General features: G+C 40.2%; 1 protein-coding gene across 1 annotated transcript in view; it reads right to left on the bottom strand.

Moving 5' to 3' along the window:
* Positions 1–26,550, bottom strand: part of LOC146401171 (uncharacterized) — a 267,755-nt gene that overhangs the window by 154,006 nt on the left and 87,199 nt on the right. Inside the window, exon 11 of the mRNA XM_084970323.1 lies at positions 677–759. Within this exon, the coding sequence (XP_084826449.1) occupies positions 677–759 (83 nt within the window). The remainder of the gene's footprint in view (positions 1–676; positions 760–26,550) is intronic.

Consider the following 26,550-nt stretch of genomic DNA (forward strand, 5'->3'; position numbering starts at 1 on the left):
TATGCTGCAGCCACGTGGAAACCAAGCCACATCTGTGACCCATATACCACAGCTCATGGCAATGCCAGATCCTTAATGTACTGAGCAAGGCCAGGGATCGAACCAGCATCCTCATGGATGCTAGCTAGTCAGATTTGATTCTGCTGAGCCATGACAGGAACCCCCAATTTTCTAGCCAGGCTAAATTTTCTGAATACTCAAAACTTGAAGTCATTTGATCAAGGTGGATATAAACCTTGGAAATGGCTAAATATCAAAAAACGGGGTCTAGTAATACCAGTAAAATGAATTTAACAGACGTTTGTAAACTCAGGCTATGTAATTTATATAAATTTATTAAGACAGTTTCTGGATAGACTTCTTGACAGCTATGATCATGCCAAATAAAACACAATACTATCAGCACATTTTCTAATCACCCTGCCAGGGCTAGAAAGTCTTGTAGTCTGATTAATTTAATGTCTTCAACAGCTAAAGAAGTATGAGTCAATGTAATAAAAAATTATTAGCATTGCTGATTTCACAAGCATCAGCTGCTTTAGCATGTCCTACACTCGAAAACCTGCTTTGAAGACCAAATGACTTTCTACCTGGAAATATATTTTCAGAAATCATAGCTAATAATCGGGGTTGCCGTTTTCATGGTCAGAGCCAATTTCTATAGACTTCATCTTACCTTATTGTGTAATTCATGGTCTCCTTTTGCGAGAGTGAGATCATAGTCCGTAGGGCAGAGACCAATTTTATTAGAAATGCTTCCTAGGGTTGAAAACAAAAGATGGAAAAAATATTATAGATTTTTTTTTTTTACTTCAGAGGCTATGTAAGCTTACACTGCTGAAATCTAAGAGTTTCTATAAAGCCTGACAAAAGGGGGTCAAAGAAAGAATTCTCTGGAGGCTGTAAATTGCTCTATGCTCACAGTTTTAATCCAGTCAATGCATGAACTCAAGTAGAACGCCACCCTTGTCCACACCACGGGGTTACAATTTACAAGCAGCAGCTGCCTCTGATCTGCTTTCCTAGCCTCATCCGGTAGGATTCTCCACCATCAGCTATGTTTCTGGGATCAAGTTTTCAAAGAAGCTTCTCTGTGCCTCCCACCACTGTTCTAACATAAAACCCGGAGAGTAGAGAGGTGTTACCTGTTTGTACCCGGCATATCCCACCTGAGCGACCTTTAACCTCTTTCCGAAGACGTGTTTTATATCAGGGCTTATCAACCTCAGCACATTGTGGATTGGATGATTCTTTGTTGTAGGGTCCTGTGTTTTGGAGGCTACTGAGCAGCACCCCCTGACCTCTGGCCACTAGACGCCAGTGGTACCATCTACCTCCCCATCACTCCTTCAGTTGGAGACAGAAATTTCCAGACGGGGGCAAATGTCCCTTGGCAGGGCGGGGGATGAGGAGAGGAGCAAAACGCACCCAACTGAGAACTACTGCTCTGAATAAAAAACTCCTTGCAGATTGTGTCCTGTTCAACTTTATTTCTCCTGCCATGTCTAGCACAGTGCCTGACATAGAATACCTTCACAAGTGTTTTTTTTTTTTCTTTCTTTCTTGTTTTTTTTTTTTTTTTGTCTTTTTAGGGCCGCATCCGCGGCATATGGAGCTTCCCAGGCTAGGGGTCTAATCAGAGCTGGAGCTGCTGGCCCACGCCAGATCCTCCGAGCTGCATCTGCGACCTACACCACAGCCCCTGGCAACGCCAGATCCTTAACCCACTGAGCAGGGACCAGGATCCAACCTGCAACTTCATGGTTCCTAGTCGGATTCGTTTCCGCTGCGCCACGACGGGAACTCCCACAAGTGTTTCTTAAATTATAAATGATGATACTACTACATAAGCAGGTATTTCTTTGGCTTAATGCCTCTCTATCCATTGACTTCAGTGAACCCACATGCTAAGGCATAGCACAAGCACCTTGGGACAAATACTGTGGTCCAGGAGCTGTTAGAGTTTGGAGTACCTTAGTAGAGCCATGGCTTTGCCTGAGAGGTTGACCCCAAATCTTTTTCAAAAGAGTATCCATGTGTCATGTACCATGAGCCGCCATAGCCTTGCTGCCCACACGCTTCTCTCCCTGCAGGGGTTGGATGCTGCCAACCTCAGCCCTTTGGAATTGCCCCTGTGGAATTTTTAAATGAGCTTTCCATGGTGTAAAAATTTTTGAGGACATTGGTCTCCATGGCAGCAGGCTTTGGAAAACTTTTTCTCCCTAACGATAACCCGGCCAGCCTCTTCTCCCCAGACTGGGTCCTGGTGGCTCAGGCATTTTGATCCATATTGGTTTCATTCTATCTCCTGAGCCTGATTCCAGTGGATTGTGCCAAACTAAAGGCAGACACCAAGAGTCCAAAAAGAGCCACATGGGCCAGGCGCCCCTTCTGTAATATGCCTGACAGGTCAGTCTAAAGAGATGAAGCTCAAGTAAACCCTTAAAAGAAATTTCTTACTTTGAGTCAATACAAAATTCATTGATAGTAAGGATGATGAAGTCAAAATCAAGATAAGAAAAGGAGCAGAAAGGAAGTAAATAAGTATTTTTACTTAGATTTTTAATGTATTTATTCTTCTATTTTTTTTTAGCAATTAAAATATGCCATTACATTACTTCTGGTCTTGATTGTTTCAGATGATAACACCAGCCATTTTTCAGATCATTGCTCCGCTATACATAATGTGTTTTTCCCTCCTACCCCCCCCATCTACTTTCAAGATTTTCTTTTTAACTTTGGTGGTCAGCAGTTTGACTATGATATTCTTAAGTCTAGCTTCCCTTGTATTTATTCTTGTGAGGTTCGCTGAGAGTATTCAATCTATCAGTCAATACATTCCATCAGATTTAGGGAATTTCCAGTCTTTACTCTTTTGATACATATTTTCTTCCATCGTATTATCCTCTTTTCCTTACCTAAGGCTCCCATTACATGTATGCAAAACAATGTGATATGACTTCATGGGGCTCCAAGTCTCTCTTCATTTTTCTCCCAGCTTTTCTTTTTCTGTATTTCAAATTGGTTAATTACTTTTTAAATTCTCGGATTTTCATTTCTATAACTTCCATTTAGTTTTATTTTCTATAATAAGATGCCCTGAGTAATTATTCATCAAACCATATTTTCTGCTAAGATGCCCCAAGTAGTTATTCATCAAACCATATTTTCATTTAATTATTTGAAAGTGATTTTTTAAAAATGCATGAATATATTGATAATGGATATTTTAGTGGCTTTTCCTGCTAAATTTAATATCTGAATCATCTTACGGTTATTTTCATTGACTTCCTTCCTTGTCTTTCTCCTGTTTCTTTGCATGTCTGGTAATTGTAGATTACATAGTGGATCCTGCAGAAGACTCTGGACCCTGTTATCTTCCTTGGAAAGGTGTTGGTATTTTTTTGCTAGTAAACAGTTCCATTACTGGCTAAGAACATTAAACTCAACCTCAAGACTCTAAGGCCTCTACCACTCTTGTTGGAGCTTTGTTTTAGGCTTTCTTTGGGATGACTTAGAGTCGGCCTCTTTAGAGCATTGTCTTCATTCCCATTATGCAGACTCTGAGCATCTCCATTTGCTGTCAAGTTGAAAATAAGGTATTTACATGTCTGTCCTGATGTGAATGTTCCAACCCTTGTTATCTCTGTTCTACTCTCAGGTCCATAGTAGTCACCTGGCAAAGCCCCAGTTAGTCCCACTGCGGTCACGTACAGCATTACCCTCAGCCAAGGACCTACGGTGGAGGTGGTATAACCGAGCAGGACCCTGTGAGGCCCTCCCACAGTGGACCCCCACTCATGTCCTCCACCTGACCTTTTATCCATAGAAAAACTTTAGCCAAAGAATCAGTTTAATCAGAGAGGTGAGAAAATCCAGATAACAAGGAAAACAGTCAAGCAAGATAGAATAATAATAGTTTAGCCATTCAATGCAAAAGTTACTATAAGCAGCCTTCGTTCTTCGTATTTCTTTGTCTAGGACTTCTGTTAGTTCTTCAAAGACTATAGATAATATGCTGAGCCATGTCCTCGGAGCTGCTTTGCAGGTGCTGAAGCCCCCACTGGGTGGGAGAAGTCAACTCTATGCTGCCCATAAGCCCTGAGACCCCGGACCTGTTGGAACCAGGTTGATGATGCTGACTTCCAATGACCTCACCACCCACCAATCAGGAAAATGTCCATGAGCTGATCACACCCTGCTCCTCACACACTATAAGACTCCTCACTACCCCCTCCAGGGGTTGGGGGGGCACAGTCCTTGAGGACTGGCTTTGTTCCCCTCTTTGCCTGGCAATTAAAGCTGCTTCTTCCATTTCCTCCAACTCTGTCTCTGTGTTTCTATTTGGCATCAGTGTACAAAGGTAGCTGATTTTTTTCAACAGTGATGGTGGTGGGGTGTCCCTATACTGATTTATGGGTTCTTCTCCACATCCCCCTGCTCTCCCTCACTCTGCAGATTCTACCTGCTCCAACAGCCCTGACTGACAAATTCTGTCTCCTCAGCAAGTGGGACTTTCTCTGCTGGGACTTCACTTCCTCAAGTTACAGTTAAGAGTATTTTGCCCAGGTAGATAGTCAGGGTTTTCCTCAAAAGTTTCTCTCCTCTCTTGAATCACCACATCTTTCGCTTCCTGATGGCCAATGCTCCATGACAATTAAAACATTAAAATGCTTCATCTCTTCTTTGCAGTTGAGTGGTTTAATGGTTATAAAAGAACAGCTAGTCTGGTATCAGCTACTCTGCTGGAGCTAAAATTGGAAGTTGCAGTGTTGTTTATTTTTTAAGTAAAAGTAGAAATGGATACATCAATTTGTTCATGGGGTAGTAATACAAACATAGAATAATTACTCAGAAAGTCCACTTTATTTTATGGACCTGTAACCAAGCAGGACCCTCGAGGATCTCCTGGCACAGGCCCATCCCATCTCCTCTGCTTTAGCTCCTCTTGGATTTATCTAGATAATGGCCTCTGCTGTGCATTTCCCAAGTTGTTTTATGAATGTGAAAATACCCCTAACGAAAGAGAGGATGTTAACTACTTGATGACAAGAGCACACAGCTCCCAGGCCTCCTGGAGGCGACGGATACGGATACGGTTAACCCCTTTGACACTGCCAAGCTACCTCACCATCAACCAATCAGAATCATCGTGCACAAACTGATCAATTACCCTGCCATTCTCCTTCCTCACCTGGCCTTAGAATTTTGATTGGGGAGTTCAGGTGGTTTGGGGTCCATGAGCCACCTGTCTCCTTCCTTGCATGGCCCTGCAATGAGACTTCGCTGCTCCAAACTCTGATGTTTTGGTTTTGGCCTTACTGTGCATTGGGAACACAAGCTGGTGCTAACAGAACCACAAGTCAATTTAATTATCATATCATCTTATATTGAGAAAAAGAGGAAATATTTACAAATAACAGTCATCTGCTGATGCCTTTGGAACATGTCAGCTGGGATCACCCGGAAAAAATAAATGGAACAGTCATATTTTTAATAACGCACGAGGTGCATAAGGAACACGCCAAAACTGTATAATGTTACAGAAGCCTATCTATATATAAATGCACATGTTTACAAAAGTGGGTTTTCCTTGTGTTGTGCTAATCTTTTTTACTTGGCATATTTTTAATGGTTTCCAAATGACCTTTGTAAAATTAATCAAGGATCTGACACTATCCTTTGGAGAAATACAAAGAAAGAATGCTGCTTATAATAACTTTTGCATGAAAAAACAGCCAGAAAAATGACAAAACAGAGAAACCATTAATACTGAAAAAAATTTAAGCTTGATAGTGAAACCAACTGAAAAAATGTTGTCTTTTTGTCAGTATTTTTATGAGTCTCTGAAATTGTATTTTCCCTTTATTTTTAAAATCACTGTCTTTATTACTAGAGATCAGATGAATTTCTCAAACCAATTCACTAGATAAAATACACCACAGTGTTTCAAGAGCGCTAACAGAAGCATCTCAAATTAAAGATTAATAAAATTTACAGAAAATATGTGTATAAAATATAAATACAGAAAACCTAGAAAAAAATAGCTGCAAGTAGACAGGATGGAAATCTAAAAAGAAATTAAATGTAGTTGTAATACATTTCCTATTCTTTTCTTGGAGAAAATTACTACTGAAGTGAGGAATTTTTTTTTTCCTCCTGTAATTTAAATGTTAAACTGCCAGATGTGTGTCTCATGCTTGAAGAGTCGATGCTTTGCATTATTTAGCATATTAAGAATCACAGAATTTTAAAAAGGGCTCCTTTATTGCCTGGAGGTTCTAATTAAGTAAACCTTAGCCTGGTACATTTAAAACTTGCAATACAAGAGATTTTTGCTCTTTTTTTCCCTCCATAGTCAAGTCACATCTATATAATAAATATGGAAAATCTTTAAGATGATATAATTTTTCTCTTGCTTAAAGAATTAAAGCTATCTGTTATTTTAAGAAGTTTTTAATAGAGGCCAGCCATCTACAAGACAACTCGGGATTCAAAATAACGTGTTAACCATTGTGAGTTGCTTTCCTTCTTTTTCCCCAAGAATGTGTGTTTCATAAGGGCACTTCTGAACAATCAATCTTATTCTCTCTTCCTTCCTCTCCCTGCCTCTGCTCTGATCGCAACTGCTCTTTCCTGGTTAGACAAAGACAGTTCTCAGAAGCAACAACAAGATCTAGGGTTTGGATTGATATTTTATTTCTGTGTGTCTCTGTGCATGTGTCTGGTTTAAACACCTGATCACATGGCACTCATGAGTTGTCCTTTCTGCAGTTTATGGAAAGAGTTTCAACAGCTAAAGTGAAAAACCATAATCAGATGGAAGTTCTGTAGGCACACAACATTCATAAATCATACCCTTAAATACAGTTATTTTTGCCATTTTAGAAAATGTCAAAGGTGTCAACTCTGTCCAAATATACCGCTTAACAGTGACTATTTTAGTAAATTGACTTGAAATGCATTCGGCTAACTGACAGTTAGAAGCACATAATCTAGTTCACAGCACAAATGAACAGTTTAAAGGCCAAAATAAGCACCAAAGCACGAATTCTCAATGACATGTTGCAATGACCATGGCTGCGATCACAGACCTAAATCTCAGCATTTTTTACCTACATCAGAAACAGAGGCGCACAAGTTTTGAAATGTGGTTTCTTAGATCTCGTTTCTAGTTAAGAAAGGAAAAAGGTTTTAACCGCTTTTCAAAGCGGTGGTCAACTATGCGTTTGAGGGTATGAACCGTGAACGAACAGGAAAGTACATACATGCAGGTAAGGAGGCAGTCCCATCCTCTGTAAGCAGCACAGTTGGACCCTATAAGCAGGAGATTCTGGGATTCTACCCACGTAAACAGATACATGTCAGGCATGATGTCAAGGAAGAAATGATAGCTCTTCTTCACGGGACAAACGAATGAACAAACTGATCTTCAAAACTGCGGACAAAGGACACGTACTGTCAATTGCAGTTTAGGTTTGGCCAGAATTATTGCCTCTAAAGCCAAAAATATTTAGTAAAAGGTAACGTGCACCTCATATTTTATGAGTTGGTTTCACAGAAGTGTTATGATGCTTAAGGGTTTCATATTTGGAGATGTTTCAATATTAATTGCATCAGGAATGCAACCGGAGGTCCCACTGTGGCACAGCAGAAACAAATCCAATTAGTATCCATGAGGATGTGGGTTCCATCCCCGGCCTCACTCAGTGGGTTAAGGATCTGGCGTTGCCACGAGCTGTGGTGCAGGTTGCATATGTAGTTTGGATCCCATGTGGCTGTGGTGTAGGCTGGCAGCTGCAGCTCTGATTTGACCCCTAGCCTGGGAACTTCCATATACCGGGGGATGTGGCCCTAAAAAGTGAGGGGAAAAAGAAAAAAAGGAATTCAACAAAACCATGCCCACTTTCATTTCTGCCCAAAGCACTAAGCCGCAATCTGTCAATGTGGAACCTCGACCCACGTGACATTCCGGTATCAATTATGAATAGCAGCAGTTAATTGATTGGTAATAATACACTGTATTTTATACAGTATTTTTTCAGTTAATTAAAACAGATTTGCATACATTCCTTATTTCATTCAGGTTATTTCAATTAACTTTATTGCCAGCACAGAACTGTAAATATCTCTGCCATCACATCAACCCATAGCAATCTCCGAATATTTTGCATGTTCAGGATTAAAAAATAGATTCATGCATGCATGCTTTGCCTAGTAAAATAGTCTGTAATGTAAGAGCAGGAATATACTTGGTTATTCTAAGAATAATTGTTAAACCTCACCCATTTCGGGCATCTTTAAAAAGATTCCATCCTTTTATGAAAGTTAGCTTCCCTTTCCCTAGTCTTAAAAATATTAAACTATCTGGAGTTCCCATCATGGCGCAGCAGAAACAAATCTGACTAGGAACCATGGGGTTGCAGGTTCGATCACTGGCCTTGCTCAGTGGGTCAAGGATCCAGTGTTGCCATGAGCTGTGGTGTAAGTGGCAGATGCGGCTCAGATCTGATGTTGTTGTGGCCGTGGTGTAGGCTGGCAGCTGTAGTACCAGTATGACCCCTAGCCTGGGAACCTTCATATGCCTCTGGCCCTTAAAAGCAAAAAAAAAAAAAAAAAAAAAAAAAAAAAAAAAAAAAAAAAAAAAAAAATTAAACTCTCCATCTCAAGCACAGTGAAAGAATTCTGAAATTTTAATATGCTGCTCTTGAGTTTTCCTTGGTTATCATCAATTGACCCTTTCACTGAACTTAGAACACCCAAAGCTATTTAGAATAGTAAATTATTCTACACGCTAGGAAGTCCTTATTGCTAAGAGAAAATTACAGGTAAGAAGAGAGGGAGTCATTGAAATTAAGCAAGATTTAGACATAGCCAAGTAACTAATACAATAACGGAGGCTTCTACTACATGGATTACATTTTACCCAAGCTGTTAGGAATCCTCAAAGAGGGATTGTTATTGCTCCTTTATAGGTGAAGCAGCAAAGATTCATAAATTAAGGAAATTGACAAAGGACATTAAATGAGTCGGGCTGTGAATTTAAGACTCTCTGACTCCCTCATCCACACACATCCCCACCAAATGTACACAGATCTGCATTCTCTGTCAATTACTTTGTTCACATTTCCAGCAGGTGGACAGAGATCAGGGCTGGTTGTCACAAAGAGGGATAAGAACAGAACTGTGACTCAACAGCCCAAGGACTGACTCTTAGGTGTTTGTACCAGGGAGAAAAGGACAGCACGGGGTGTGTGTGACTGGGTCACTTCATTGTACAACAGGACTTGACGAAACATCGTAAATCAACTATACTTTAGTAATAAATACATACATACATACATACATACATACCTAAATAAATAAATCCTGAAGAAAATAACAGTACAAGCTAACATTGTTGAGTTCATACTACATACCAGGTTTACAGGTTTCAAGGTCCCAAGTGTGTTACTAATTTTAAACTCTTCTCCTCAAACCTGTTCTAAAACACTTCAATGAGTAATGAAGTTTTACCCATTTGAATTGTACCTTCCTCCTTGAAGGTATTATGCTAAGTAAAGTTAGCCAGTCGCAGGGCAGATATCGTATGGTTCCAATTGCATGAGGGACATAAATTAGCCAAATGCAGAGGGACAGAAAGCAGAGACGGTGACTGGCAGGGACTGAAAGAAGGGAGGAATGGAATATTATTGTTTAATGGAGACAGAGTTTAAGTTGGAGAAGAGGAAAAGATTCTGGAGAGGGAGGGAAGTGATGGTTGCCACTGAATGGCACCCTTACAAATGGTTATACTATTAAGTTTCATTTATCTATATTTTGCCACAATTAAAAACATTTTTTACAGCAGGACCTCATTGCTTGTCTGTTCTAAATGTAACGAAATATATCCAGCCTCCTGGGGTTGCACATGATGGTAGAGAGGATGAGAAAAAGAATGTGTATACGTGTATACACGACTAGATCACAACGCTGTGCAACAGAAATTGACACAACACTGCCAATCAACCAAACTCTAATCAAAAAAATTTAAAAATAAAAGAAGAAAAAAGCATTTTACTTCCGTATTCCTCAAGCCCTAAATGAAACTCTAAGAAACATTTTTTAGTTTTTTGTTGTTGTTATGATTTATTTTATTTTATTATTATTAAAGGATAGTTGATTTACAGTGTTTCAGCAAGTTCTAGCGTACCTAAGAAATTTTTAAAATGTTGTAGGACTCCCAAAACCAAAGGAAAAACTGAGGGACTTCCAGTTGGGACCAGATGGCACACACTTTTTCTCCTTTCTTCTCCTAAGTATAACTGTAAACGCTGGAAATAACGTAGGAAGGAGTTGAAGGAAATTCTGAAAGATATCAAGAGGAAGGAGAGGTAATTAGGGCCCCCAAGACTGAAGCAGCAATATAAGACAGGCTGGCTTATACTCTCTCCCACTTCACCCAACAGAAGAAAATGATCCAGACCAGGTACTTCCAACCCCATCCTATCAGCAGATAGTAGTCTAGGCAGGACCCTAGCCACCCTTAGAAAGAAAGCCCTGCCAACAACCCTCCAGCAGTGTGGGAGAGCAAGATAGACCAGACCTTGACTGCATTCAGCATCGGGGTGGATGGGGGGGGTGCCCTTGCCTTCCCTGCCGCTTGAAACAGCCCTCCTCCCACTAAGAGACAACAGGTGGCTAAGTGGCACCTGCAGGGGGATCCTGCCACAACTAATTCCCAGACCAGGAAGTGTCGTAACATCTCATGCTGGAGACTGCCTTCCCCATCCAAAAGCACAAGGCGACCAGGCCTGGGGAAGCTCCTTCTGTCCCCTCAGACGTCACCAGAAGAGCTCAGGGGGTGCTCGGAGCAGAATCATGCAGACCAAAACAGCACATTTTTCAACTGCTGAAAGAAAAATCTGTCAGCTACAAATTGTATATCCAGTGATTATCCCCCAGGAATGAAGGCAAAACACATTCTCAAATGCAAGAAAATGAAAAGAATCTGTTGCCAGACCTCCCCTTAAATAATGGCTCGAGAAAGTCCTTTAAACAAAAAGGAAATCATAAAAGAAGTCACGGGGTATACAGAAGGAAAAGAAAAAGAAAAAAACAGAAAGAGCATCAAAAATGAGTATATACAGTGCATTCTCTGTTCCCTCGGGGGTTTAAAAATTATACATGATCATTAGAATAAAATTATCACACTATATTTTAACCTAAGACAATGATTATTTAAAAGTAGGGAAGGTTAAGGGACTGAAATGGAAGTAAGATACTGACAGGTGACTCAAAATGTTTAAATACTGACAAGAACCTCAAATGAATCACACATGTATGTTGCTATACACAGAGCAGCTACTATGAAAATAGCACAAGAGATATGTTCAAAAATGCTAATTAACTCAAGGTGGAATCCTAAAAAGTGTTTCTGTAGGATACAGGAAGGAAAGTAAAGAGGAATAGAGGAATGAGAAACAGAAGAAATAATGAGAAAACAAATACTAAAATGGCAGACTTACTCCTAATATATCCATAATTACCCTAAATGAAATGGTCTAACGATGCCAATTAAAAGGCAGGTATTGGCAAAGCTAACTTTAAAACAGAACCTTGGAGTGCCCATCATGGCGCAGTGGTTAACGAATCCGACTAGGAACCGTGAGGTTGCAGGTTCAATCTCTAGCCTTGGTCAGTGGGTTAAGGATCTGGTGTTGCTGTGAGCTATGGTGTAGGTCGCAGATGAGGCTCAGATCCAGTGTTGCTGTGGCTGTGGTGTAGGCCAGTGGCTACAGCTCCAATTTGACCCCTAGCCTGGGAACCTCCATGTGCCGTGGGAAGTGGCCCTAGAAAAGGCAAAAAGACAAATAAATAAATACATAAAATAAAATAGACCCTAATTGGAGTTCCCGTCGTGGCACAGTGGAAACAAATCCAATTAGGAACCATGAGGTTTCGGGTTCAATCCCTGGCTTGCTTGGTGGGTTAAGGATCCAGTGCTGCCATGAGCTGTGGTGTAGGTCGCAGACACGGCTCGGATCCCGCATTGCTGTGGCTGTGGTGTAGGCTGGCAGCTGTAGCTCTGATTAGACCTCTAGCCTGGGAACCTCCATATGCTGCAGGTTTGGCCCTAAAAAGCAAAAAGCAAAAAAAAAAAAAAAAAAAAAAAGAAACCAAAAACCTATTTATATACTATTTACAAAAAAAGTACTTCAAATTCAAAGAAATAAATTATTTTTTGCCTTTTTTTAATTTTCAGGCTATACTTGCAGCATATGGAGGTTCCCAGGCTAGGAGTCAAATTGGAGCTGCAGCGGCTGGTCCGCACCACAGTCACGGCAACACCAGATCTGAGCCATGTCTGTGACATACACCTCAGCTCATGGCAATGCCAGATACTTAACCCACTGAACGAGGCCAGGGATTGAACCTGTGTCCTCATGGATGCTAGTCAGATTCGTTTCTGCTGAGCCTTGATGGGAACGCCAATGACAGATAAATTCAAAGTTTAAAAATAGGAAAAAGATATACCATGCAGCTATTAGTTTTTAAGAAGCAGCACTAGCTACATTAATATCATAAAATATAGTTTGGTGCATAGAAAATATCAGAGAGGAACATCATATAATGTTTCATGATCAAACTGCTTGTGAAACATAACAATGTTCAATATGCAGTACAGCTTCAAAATACACGAAGTAAAAACCAATGGAGCTGAAAGGAGAAATTTTTAAATTTCCAATTATAATTCAGGATTTCAACATTCCCCTTTCATTTCATGATAACACCACTAGATGGAAAAATCATCAAGGATATAGAAGATCTGAGCAACACAACAAATAAAATCAAGTTGAAACACACACATGCACATGTGCAAGCAAAACAGTCTATCAAACGACAGCTCAGTATACATTTTTTTTTTTCAAGTGCCCACGGATTATTCACAAATATCATATCCTGGGCCAATAAAAGAAACTCATTAAATTGAAATCATACAGAGTATGCTCTGTGGCCATGATAAAATCAAACCAGAAATAACTAACATAAAAACAGAAGGAAATGTTTAAACTCTTAACAATTCAACACCCTTTTAAATAATCTGTGGATCAAAAATCTGTGGATCTGAAGTCTCAAAAAATTTTGAAGAGCATGAAAATGGAAAGGCAGTATATCAACATTTGTAAGATGCAGCTAAAGCAAAGCTGAGAGGGAAATCTGTAGCATCAAGCACTTTCCTCAGATCTGAGCAACACAAAGAAGAAAATCAATAATCTAGGATCCCATCTCAAGATCCTAAAAAGAGAGAAAAACAAACTTACAGCAAGCAGATAGAAGAAAATAATAGGGTTAAGAACGGAAATGAATGAAAGGGAAAACAGGAAAGCAATAAAAAAATCAATGTAAAAAAAGCTGGTTCTTCAGAAAAATCAATAAAATTAATACACTAGTAGCAAGACTGATAAAAGGAAAAAAAGAGGATACAATTAACCATTATGAGGAATGAAGTGAAATGTCATTGCCTACACAGCAGCTATGAAAAAGGAAACTCAAGAAATGCCTTAAATTACCTAATGTTCACACATTCAACAACACAGAAGAAATGGGCCAATTCCTCAAATACAAATCAACAACACTCACCCAGGATGAAATAGATAAGCTGATAGTTCTATGGTCATTACATTAATTAAATACATAGTTTTATTTTATTTTATTTATTTATTTATTTTTTGTTTTGTTTTTTTGCTATTTCTTGGGCTGCTCCCGTGGCATATGGAGGTTCCCAGGCTAGGGGTCGAATCGGAGCTGTAGCCACCAGCCCACGCCAGAGCCACAGCAACGCGGGATCCGAGCCGCGTCTGCAACCTACACCACAGCTCACAGCAACATCGGATTGTTAACCCACTGAGCAAGGGCAGGGACCGAACCCGCAACCTCTTGGTTCCTAGTCGGATTCGTTAACCACTGCGCCACAACGGGAACTCCTAAATACATTGTTTTAAAAAAACCATGTCCACAAAGTTTCCTTAGATAATTCTACCAAAATTTAGCTGAGAATTAACAGCAGTGTTACACAATCTCTTGTAGAACACAGAAGAGAAACACTTCCTAACTCATTTCATGAGGCCATTATAATAACCCTGACACCAAAACCAGACAAAAACCTAGAAAATAAAACTACAGATTAAGATCTCTCAGAAACTTGGAAAATAAAATTCTCAGTAAGATATTAGCAAATTGAATCCAACAATGTTGGCTATGGGAAGAATTACACAGCTTGAATATACAGCTACAGTAATCAGAGCTGTGTGGTTTGAGGGCAGACACATAAGTCAATGGAAGAGAATAGAGAAGCCAAGAATAAGTTCAGAAAAATAGGCATAACGGCTGAGTTTTAAGAAAGGTGCAAAATCAGCCTCTTGGACAAGTGGTGTTGGAGTAACTGAACATCTATAGCTCCCCAAAATAAATAAAATAAATTAATAAAATAAAAATTGACTGAACTTCTTTCCTTACATTTTAAAAAACTCAAAATGCATTTGCTTTTAGAAAAAAAAAATTAAAAATTAGGAGAAAATATTCAGGATCTAAGGATGGGCAAGGAGTTCTTAGACTTGACATCAAAGCTCAAACCATAAAAGGAGGTTGATAAATCGGACGTCATAAAAATTCAGAATCTTTGTTAAGATTCTGTTAAGAAGATAAAAAGGCAAGCTGCAGACTGAGAGAAAATATTTACAAAGTACATATCCAACAACTACCTGTTTGACTCAAAATTTTATGTTTCTAACATATTTCCTATTTCTCATTCCATAAAGATCATCTAATTAGATGGAGTGGATCATTCTGGATTAAAAGACTGTCGCTTTCTGCCAATTTTAATTTCAATTACTTCCACATTGAAAAAAGTCAATCACATGCTCATAAGAAAAAGAACTAAATCAGACCACTAAAGCCTTCAAAGCCAACCTCATGTTTAGAAAGAGCTAATGAACCCATTTACTTATGTGAGGTCTTACAATGTCATTTATTTTTTAATTCCCACTGGGGTTTTGTTGGCTGGATAAGGACAATACTGAACCAAAGGAAACGCTGCCTGCTAAGGACGTGCAGGAAGTGTCTATAGTGTCCCTTCTTTGGAGAAATGCCCATTCACTTTCCACTTGCATGAAGCATCTAAAATTGTCCAACTCACAGAATCAGAGAGTGAGTAGCAGCATGGTGGATGCTAGGGGCTGGGGGAGGGGGGAACGGTAGTTGCTAATCAATGAGCCTAAAGTCTCAATTATTTGAGATGAGTAAGTTCTAGGGATCTGCTTATAAGATCAACCCCTCCAATTAACAATACGGGATTGTACACTAAAAATTTCTTAAGCAGGCAGATTGAAGGCTGTGTAATCACAATACAATAAAATGTAGGGAATGGGCGAGCCCATGGGAAAACCAATATCAATTTTGTAAACCCGAGCTATTGTCATCTGGGCTGCTGTGTTGTCACACGTAAGGAACAAATTCTCCCCAGTCACCCACGGTTTCTTTCATCATAATTCACATGTTCATTAAAACAACAGGATAAAAGTCCATTCTACCCCTACAGTTCCTTATTTCCAGCTTATCTGGATTGTACATTTAGCTCTGGGGACTTCTGAGAATGTCCTGATGGAAGAGCGGGGCCAGAGAGAAGCCTATCCCGTCACTGGTCCACAGGAAGTCTTCCTTCCTAAACCACTGCTCCCAAAGCTTTTTGGAAATGTTCAACTTTTTTTTTTTAACCTGCTAGGTCAATTACAGTGTCTCACATTCCATCAAAAACTATATTATTCATTGTCTATATCCACTTTGGCAATATCATGTTGCAAGGACATCTGTCTGATATTGAGACACAGAGTACCTGCAGATTAAAGGAGAGAAATTAGCCAGGGCAAAACTGAATTATTTCCATAAATAGCACATTTTTAGGAGCAATTGCTGGATACACAAGGCACACCAGCCTTTATTAATGTATTTGCCACCATAGGTTAAGGAACACCCCCCCCAAACAAGAGGTGTGCGTGGAGGAAAGAGTAAGTATTTATTACCCCTGCCTAAAGACCGCGATTGGAAAAGTGTGTGTCCTGAAAAAGATTTTTGATTGTTTCAAGAAGAAAATGAAGTTCCTTTTTAAAAAACATGTCTTTGTTAGTGGCTCGGAAAATATGGATAAGTTGAGGGGGTTTGAAATGGTTTATGTCCACCGACAGAAAGAAGGACACCCCGGTTTGAAGGCTAACACAATCCAATCGCCTTTTTATGTTTCCTCGCTGCCCTGTTTAATAGCGCAGGTACAGAGGGAAAATTGACTGTGATGAATATACGAGACCAAATAAAATGCGGAGGGTGTAAAACGTCCTGAAAACACAAGCTGTAATCTGACGGTGTCGATCTAATCCACACACACTCTGTAATTAGAAACATATTGGAAAAGAGCAGCAAGCACGTCTTTGTATTTTTCCCTTAGACCTTTAATTTCATCATTCACACGTGACACATTCATTTTTATTACCGTTTCCACTTAAAAAAAATTTTGTAAGGTAGGGGACCCCCCCCCCCATCACATTTTGAACCCTTCGATTTTCGCGCAGGCAAAGCAAAGATTCCAACCTGCTGGAAACGTTTTAAGCCCAACTCATCTCCCCGTCCCCCAGATCTTTTTGACACACCCTCCTCCCTCCTTTCTTAGCGTTAAACGGCTTCTCCACTTCCTTTCCATCGGTGGGAACACTTCCCGTATGGGTGTCAGGATCTCTCAGAGGGGTCAGGGGCTGCCCTGCAGAGGAAATGACAAGCTGTGAAACGTAAAGGAACAATGTCTTCCACATGTGCCTTTGCTCCTGGAGCAGCGCGAGGTTGTCAGCTAGCATCACTGTGGAAGCGAGCAGGACGCTGCATCGTCGTCCTGTCAAAACGCATTTACAATTAAGGAGCGGCGCGACTGTTTAAAGCTTTTTCGGTTCCAGCAGTTATTTGGGGATGACTCAGAGATTGAAGCAGATCAAACCAGAAAACATGGTTGTAATTAATCCATACCGGTATAAGACGTCCACGGAATGAGGCAAAGTTTAAAACAATTATATATATATATATATATATATATATATATATATATATTTTTATAAACTGTTCACAATATTATCCTTGCTATACTTCCAATTAACAGCTGTGCAGAGGTTTTCCAGCTGAGCCCCAGTTTGGGGAGTTAATGTTGCAGCTATTGGAAGTCTTATTCAGTTTGTAAATAAAGTTACAAGGTGACAACTTCATTCATCTGTAAGAAGGAAGGGAGGAAGAAAGGAGAGAAAGAAGGAAGGAAGGATTTACCTTGGCCATTTAATGCTTTTTGAAGAAAAGTTTTAGATAATATTTAAAATATTTAAATTTTAAAATATTTCTATGGGAGTTCCCGTCGTGGCGCAGTGGTTAACGAATCCGACTAGGAACCATGAGGTTGCGGGTTCGGTCCCTGCCCTTGCTCAGTGGGTTAACGATCCGGCGTTGCTGTGAGCTGTGGTGTAGGTTGCAGACGCGGCTCGGATCCCGCGTTGCTGTGGCTCTGGCGTAGGCCAGTGGCTGCAGCTCCGATTCAACGCCTAGCCTGGGAACCTCCATATGCCGAGGGAGCGGCCCAAGAAATAGCAGCAACAACAACAACAACAACAACAAAATAAATAAATAAAATAAAATAAAATAAAATATTTCTATGCTTTTAAATATTTGGATGCATTTCCATGATATATTAAATAAAAGCATTTAAAATTGCAGGTAATTAGTTTTTTAGGCAGATTAATCTTTTTGAAACGTAGTGTGGTTTCCTGAGGTTCAATTTTTTTTTTTTTTTTTTGGTCTTTTAGGGCAGCACCTTTGACATATGGAAGTTTCCAGGCTAGGGGTCAAATCGGAACTTTAGCTGAGGGCCTACACCACAGCCACAGCAACACAGGATCCAAGCCACATCTGAGGCCTACACCACAAATCATGGCAACGCCGGATCCTTAACCCACTGAGCGAGGCCAGGGATTGAACCCGCATCCTCTTGGGTACTAGTCAGATTCATTTCCACTAAGCCATAACAGCTACTGCCTGAGGTTCAATTTTGCACTTAGATAACCAACTTAAATCACTTCTGCTGTTTGAAAATCAAGACCTCCAAGAGAATAAACATCATGTCTAAAACTTGTCTCCACATTTCCTCAAATGGTGATTCTGAAGTAGTCATTCCAAATTCTTAAAACCTTGGCTATATTTTGTAGAAGCCCTCATTCCCGAAAAGTTATGTGATGTTATTAGAACCGCACACAATAAGAAATGATTTGGGACAGTTTCTCCACAAACTCAAAAGCAAAGCAAAGTCACGTATACTGATAGATTCATAATGTTGCCATAGAAACAGGCAAACTGACTTACAAATTACTAAAGTCTATGTCACTAGGGTCTAGGATAACTGCTAGTGTCTGAAACTTGCTTTCCTCACCTTACCCATAAGGGAACGGTGACCTCAGAACTTCAGGAAGCATGAGGTTCCTGAAACACTCACACAGTAGGTCTCTTAATAGATGAACACACTGTGCTCTAGTGACCAGTTTGTCCGTGACTCCCTGTTCTGAGTTCTAGTATTTTGAGGCATCAGCTGCTCCATCTGTGCTTCTTCTCTCACTGCTGTTAATTAATTTGCTCCACATTCTGCCTCTATTTCCTGGCTTAGACTGGGCATAAGAGTACATGCTGGGTAGAGCCCTCTTCCCCTCACCCAGTGATGAAAATAGAACCGCACATGGATAGCTAATTGATTTTTGACAAAGGCATAAAAGCAATTCAGTGGCGAATGAACAGTCTTTTCAACAAATAGTGTTGGAACAACTGAGCATTCATGTAGGAAAACCAAAAACCACAACCTTAACTTTGTACCTTATTCAAAAAGCAGTTTAAAGCCAAAGGGATCATAGATTATAAATTTTAAAAACTTTCAGGAGAAAACATGAGAAAAATCTTGTGACCAAGTGTTAGGAAAGGAGCTCACAGATAAGATCGAAAGTATAATCCATTTTAAAAATTGATGCCTTGGCCTTAAACAAAATTCAAAGCTCTATGAAAGGCCTTAAACAAAATTCAAAGGCTCTAAGAAAAGAAAAAGTCAAACTACAGACAAGGAGAAAGCATTTACAAACTACATATCCAACAAAGGGTTTGAATCCAGAATGTATAAAGAACTGTCAACACTTAACCATTAAACAAAAATCAATCCAATTTAAAAATAGGCAAAAGAGTATCAATGGATGGCAAGTATGTATGTATGATGATGTTCGATAAGATTAGCTGTTCAAGAAATGCGACTTGAAATCATGATTTTGGATTTAATTTGAATATAAATTAGAATGACTTTTTAAAAAACTGGCAATACTAAGTGTTGATGAGAATGCAGAGCAAGCAAAATACTCATGTATTCCCAGAGGAAAAGCAAAATGATGCAGCCGCTCTGTAAAAGAGGCAATTTCTTATAATGTTAATTATACAGAGCCACACAACCCAGCAATTCTACTCCTAAGGGTATGTTCTAGAGAAATAAATACTAAGTCACACAATCACTTGTATACGAATATTTACAGCCACTTTATTCATAAGCACAAAAATCCAAACAATCCATGTGACCTTTAATGAGCGATCAGAGAAAAAAGCTATGGTACATCCATGGAATGGAATATTATTCAGCCATGAGTGGGAATGAACTGTTAGTACATGCAACAACTTGGTGGAGTCTCAAAGGCATTTATGTTAACTAAAAAAAGGCAGTGTCAACAAAAGATGACACACTGTATGACAGCTTTGAAAAAGCAGAACTATAACAATAGTAAAGTGATCAGTGGGTACCAAGGCTTAGGGATGGGGTCTGGGAGGAGGAGGTGAGGGTGTACCTACAACAAGCAGCACAGAGGAGGTCGGTCTGGGTGATGGTATGATTCTTCTTCCTGGTCGTGGTGGTGTCACATAAATCTATGTAAGTGTTAATTACAAAGAACTGAATTCTCGAAAAATGTTAAGTTTACCGTATGTTAGTTTTAAAAATAAAACTAGGAGTTCCCGTCATGGCTCAGTGGTTAATGAACCTGACTAGTATCCATGAGGCTGCAGGTTTGATCCCTGGCCTCGCTCAGTGGGTTAAGGATCTGGCATTGTCATGAGCTGTGGTGCAGGGCACAGATGAGGCTCGGATCCTGCTTTGCTGTGGCTGTGGTGTAGGCTGGCAGCTGTAGCTTTGATTCAACCCCTAGCCTAGGAAACTCCATATGCCACAGGTGTGGCCCCCAAAAGACAAAAAAAATTAAACTGTTTGCTTGACTTATTTCCAAAGAAAGGAGCTGTAAGCTCAGATGGCACTTAGGGCCTTCCTCTTTTATTCAATCAGCAAATATTCACTGCGAATCCAGGATGTGCCAAATATTGCTGTAGACACTGAGCACATCAATAAGCAAGACAAAGACACCACCTTCATGGCGTTTGCATTCTAGACACACTTCTTCACGGTAAGTTTCTAGGACTTAGCCAAGGAAGTGGGGGCACTGAGGTGAGGGCAGAGCTGATGAAGCACCACCAGGCTCCATCTCTTGAGATAAAGAAAGAGCATAACTGTCTCAAGGTCCCTAATAAGAGGGTACCATCCACATCAAGGCTATAACGTATATGATAATTAGGCCACCTCTTGCCCTTTTTCTCCTCTTTAGACATTAAAATTAGGGAGAACTCCAGAATTTCTGCTTTGTAAAAGAGAGCTCTTTAAGGTAACACATTATAATCAGGCCTCATTAAATCATGAAATCACTTGAACACATTATCTTATTTGATTCTTCCCACAAACCTGAAAGTAGAAAATTCAACTATTACTCTTTTTATTTGATACACATGATGAAAGTATCCCAAACTATTACACAGAGAGTGGATAAACAAGGTCCTACTGTACAGCACAGGGAATGATACACAAATCCTATGACTAAACAATAGTGGAAAAAAATAAAAAAAACATATATATGAATGTGTGTGTGTGTGTAACTGAATCACTTTACTGTACAGCAGAAATGAACACAACACCGAAAATCCACTACACTTCAATTAAAATTAAATAAATTATTTTTTAAAAGAAAACATCTCACAGAGGTTTTTAGACGTTTCAAATTTTAAGTAGTAAACCTGTGATTCACACCAATGTTCTGACTTCAACACCGTATTGCTTTCTGCTCTACCACAGTGCAAAGGCCAAATGAAAATAATCCCTTTGTATTTCTCAGCTTTGCTAATCCATGGTTGCCTAAGGAGTACACTAACCCACACTTATTTAGGAAGCTCTAGTGAAAAAGAGGCCGTAGCTTCATCCAGCATCTGCACTCCCAAAGAAGAGCACTTTCAAGGATGGATGAGTGGCCCAGGGGCAAAGAAATATGGCGTGCTTGGAGCACCCACTCTGGATGCTGAAGCAGGAGATTGTTGGGTACCAGTTATGTTATTTCAAAGGTCCTTTGAGTTGGGCTTCCTGGGTCCATGGTGCCATCTTTCTAGGCACCCAGAGAACATCCATCTGCCCCCTGTATCACTGACCCATCTGCAAACAATAAAACTTGGTTCCAATTTTTAAAAATGATGTTAGATCAAGAATAAGTGCCAGAACCATCTCGTGCCTTCTCAGAGTACGTGCTTGTTTACACTTGGGTGGTGTAGCCTTTTCAGAAGTTCTCGGGGCCTTATTGCTGCATCCTGAATTTTCCTGGAGCCAAACCCTAAGCAACTATGAAAACACTAGTTTATCTTGAGAGGAGCCAGAAGGGAAAGTGTTTAATAAGATGAAGACACTTAAAAGGAACCTCCAAATATGGCGTCATTGTTCCTCAGTAACTATTCTTTGTCCTAAAGAGTCCAAGGATTTTTTTCTTGAAAGTTTGACAGTATTGCTTATTTTTAAGCATTTTCTTACATAAAAAAATTCAAACAGAGAAAGTAAAATACTGCATGATATCGCTTACATGTGGAATCTAAAAAAAAAAAAAAAATTGGTAAATAAAACAAAGAAGCAGGCTCACAGATATAGAGAACAGACTAGAGGCCACTAGTGGGGAGAGGGCAGGGGGAAGGGACGTATAAAGATGGGGGGTTAAGAGGTACAAACTATTACGTATAACATAAGCTGCAAGGATATCTTGCACTACACAGGGAATAGAGCCAATATTTTATCATCACTCTAAATGGAGTATAACCTCTGAAAATTGGGAATCCCTGTACTGCACCCTTGTAACCCCCACAACCTTGTCCATCTACTACACTTCAATAAAATATAAATAAATAAAGTCAAAGTTTTGGCCAAAACAAAAAATAACGTCAGAGTAGTGTGGCAATAGAGTATTTTACTGAGTGACCACCCCCTTCTCTTGGTGAGACTTTAAAAGTGTGGTCGCGGTGATGGCACACTTGCTGGTCTTCTCCTGCCTTCTGCAGATCGCTCCTCTGTCACGCATCCTCTGCTCTCATCTGCCCCTTAAGGGAAGGTTATCCTACAGTTTTTTCACGCTTCTTTTCCTTGGTAAACTCATCCATTCCCATAGCTTTGGCCCCAGTCCCATGAGCAGGACACCCATATGTCCCTCCTGAGCTTTAAATGTATACTTTTCAATTCCCACTGGTCACCATCTTCTTAATTCCCCCAACATTTTAAATTCACCTGGACCAAACCCAACTGGTCAGCTTTTGCCTGAAAGCTGACTTCATCTCTGAACACGACAATGCTACTTTCTTGGATACCTAAGATAGAAATACTCTTGACTATAATTTTCTCAGTTTTCTGTATGACACAAATATTCACCTAGCAAATCCTGCTCACTCGAACTGAAGTTTAAGGCCATTGCCCTAAAGTACTCCTTGCCCCAAACCATCCTCACGTGTATGCTACAATCCAACAGTTCCATATATACTTTGTACCATTCCAACCTCTTAACTTTCCTCGTGGCTTTTCTTTTGTCCCAAAGAAATGCGAAACAAACACACATTTCCCCAGAACCTACCAAGACAAGACTCAAATGGAGTTGTACAAAAAAGAAGTTCAGGCAAATGTCAACTGCCCTGGAAAGCCTACTCATTTGTTTCCAGAAGCCCACCAGCATGTCTCGCCTGAGCTCATGATCTTCTCACCTATCTTTTCCCACTGGGGCCTCAATAGCACCTTGAACAATGGAATCGTAGGATGTAGAAGACAGTGTGTGTGTATACAGGACGCCTCCTTTTCTCAAGGGATGGTGTGTTCCATAATACCTGGTATACTTCCCTGTCTTGCAGAATTTCCATGGAAAAGGTTCTTGGAGCAGGTTGGTGAGTTTTCCCAAGCATTGCCTTCTTCCTGGGAATCCCACCAGGAAATGACAAGAATAGGGAACAAACCTGATTGACAGACAATCCCCTTTTCCCATCTTTTTCATCTCACCTAAGAACTAAATTTTTGTTACTTAGCCAATTGCACCTGCAGCATTTCTCCAGGTTTAAAATGTCTCAGGGGGCCTGATGGTCCTGCTTGAAAACAGAATGCTGGCAGGCCCTCCCATCAGCTATCCAACATGTGTGCCTACTCTTATCTTAGTGGTGGCGGAGGCTTGGCCTCATCAAAGCCCTGGAGGTTGAGGATTGTATGTTATTGAGGTTCCTGACGGCACAGCATTTAGCCGCGTGTCTTATTGATGGTGATTACACAATAAAACACTCCTGAATTGAACTGTGCATCACAAAACACACATAGACCTTGCCAGAGACCATTGTTCATGCAGGGTAGGCACACACAAAACAAAGCTGTCAAGCAGAACAAAGATTTCCCTGGTCTGTCCTCTAAAAACTAAAATAGCCGAAAGATTGTAATAACCCAAAAGTTCTATCACAGGTCTTTTTTCCCCAGCCTTTCATTTTTCCTAAATAATTTCTGGCCTCAGGCATCTACCTATTTGCAAGGCTGACCACCACTTAAAACAACAACCATAGGATTAAATTCAGAATCCTCTTTGTGTGTGTGTGTGTGTGAGAGTGAGAGAGAGAGAGAGAGAGCATACACATACACACACACATGCACACGTGTGACAGTAAGTGAACATTAAAGTCACTTTTTCGTGGTTCGGAGGTGATGGAGGATTCGGGCAGATTACATACGGAGCCTATCAACACAGGACAGCTTGTGGAAGATCATAAACATATTTTTCAGATAGAAACTTTGTAGCTATGAACACACCACGTGTTCGCCCCTTCCCAAAGCATCCCTCCTTTAATTGTAAATAGCCAGAAAGCCATCAAGCCAGAGTTTAATAAACTTTTAATTTGAAATGAATTACCACATGTCGTGTTTGTTTACCCATTATTAAATCTCTTAGCAACACATCAGTGGCAGGAACAGCATACTGTATCACAGCCCTGATATATTAGAAAATGAACCCATGGGAATAGTAACTGCTCACACAATGTCTAGGAAACCTCCACGAGAAATAAATAAATACATGCGATATAGCAGAGACATGCATTCCAAGAGATTTTTAGGTTTGGGTTTTGTATACATCTCTTTGGAATACAGGCAGAAGTTCCCTGCATAGACTTTAAATGTGGGGCTCGAGTTGGTCACTGAGCTCAGAGCAGAGCAAATGTTAATCAGCCTTTTCCAAAGCATTTTCCTAATGCATAAAAGATTCTTCCTCTCATGGCATAGAGTGTTCTCATATTGAATATGGCAGTATTCATATTTCTCGGAGTGTCACCAGCCCTGCTTTAAGAGAACTGGGGTAGCCTTCCAAAAGCCAAGTTCAGAGCACAGTGTAATAGGTGCGGTAAATATGGCCACAGTACCTGGAGGAAATACTAGAAAGCAAAAATGATCTGGTGAAAAATGGCCTAAGAGTAATTACTTCTAATCTTTTGCTCAGTATCTTAAAACTAGGTTAAAATGTCAGTATCACTGAAATATTATTACTGTTAAACTAGAACCTGCTTTCTTGAAAGTTAAAAATTCTAACATAAGATTTTTAGCTCCATACTTAATACAAGAGAAAGAAAGAAAGGAAGAAAGAAAGAAAGAAAGAAAGAAAGAAAGAAAGAAAGAAAGAAAGAAAGAAAGAAAGAAAGAAAGGAAGGAAGGAAGGAAGGAAGGAAGGAAGGAAGGAAGGAAGAAAGAGAGAAAGAAAAAGAAAGAAAGAAAGAAAAAGGAAGGAAGGAAGGAAAGAAGGAAAGAAAGATTAAGGAAAGAGGAGCTCCCATCATGGCACAGTGGTTAGAGAATCCGACTAGGAACCATGAGGTTGGGGGTTCGATTCCTGGCCTTGCTCAGTGGGTTAAGGATCCGGCTTTGCTGTGAGTTGTGGTGTAGGTTGCAGACTCAGCTCGGATCCCAAGTTGCTGTGGCTCTGGTATAGGCCGGTGGCTATAGCTCTGATTATACCCCTAGCCTGGGAACCTCCATGGGCCGTGGGAGCGGCCCAAGAAATGGCAAAAAGACAAAAAAAAAAGAAGAAAAAAAAGAAGGAGGGAGAGAGAGAAAGAAAGAGGGAGGGAGGAAGGAAGGACTGAGGGAATGAGGAAGAAACCTACATTACATATGCATATTTTTTAGGGTCCCACATAGTGGCTTTAGAGTTGACTGGGTATTTGAACTCTGTATTTGAACAAAAAATTAACTACAATGTCTTCCATCTTTTTTATCTAATGAAATCATAATCATTTAGTCTCTATTTCTTGAGTTATTCAATCCATCCTAGGAAGATCCTGACCATCAACCACCAGAAAAGCTGTGGACTTTTCCTTCCCGTTCCACATCTCAGCTTCCCAGGCGACACAGATTATATGTCAACTTGACTTTATTTTCGCAGAATGAGGGCACCCCAGACCCTCCTGTTGGAAGACCAGAGGATCCGATTCCACATTCAAACAAGAGGCGAGTAAAAGTCATTCTCTTGCCAACAGAACCGAGTAAGACTTAACCGCAGTGTCCACGAGTGTCCCCGCCAGAGTTGCCCCACGACGCATTTTGGAAAAGGCTAAATCTGTGCTTTGCTTGTCTGTTTACCATCTCTGCGCCTTTATGGCACCTTCCACTCTATCCTAGACTGTCAGTGCCTGAGACCCCCCCATCTCTCCAGCTTCCCCTTCTCCACACTAAGCAAACTGACAACAGCACATCCCTTGTTATCCATGTAGGAGTGCATTTAAAATAAAAAAAATCAAAGCCTTAAACCTAATTCCAACATCAAATGCTTACAGTCAGCTCAAAGTTGGGGACAGCAAGTTCTCCTCCTTATTCTCCAAAACCCAGGCCATGATGGCAGTCACTTTCTATCTTGTCAGGCCACAGGTCAAACAAATTCAAGTTCTCGGGTGTGAGAAACAATACATTTTAATCAAGTAGCTTGACAGTGTTGGTATTTATTACCTAGCTTCCATAGACACCCCATTTCTAATTTAGGGTCACGGATATTTTTTTAGAGACGGTTGACATAATTCAACATGTGTGAATTCTGTGTATAAAATTTCAACATA

This window comes from Sus scrofa, chromosome 7 (genome assembly GCF_054392235.1).
Source record: "Sus scrofa isolate SSC_HxYL_T2T_F1_AM1 chromosome 7, Sscrofa_HxYL_maternal_Yorkshire_Landrace_v2.0, whole genome shotgun sequence".
Taxonomy (NCBI): Eukaryota; Metazoa; Chordata; class Mammalia; order Artiodactyla; family Suidae; genus Sus; species Sus scrofa.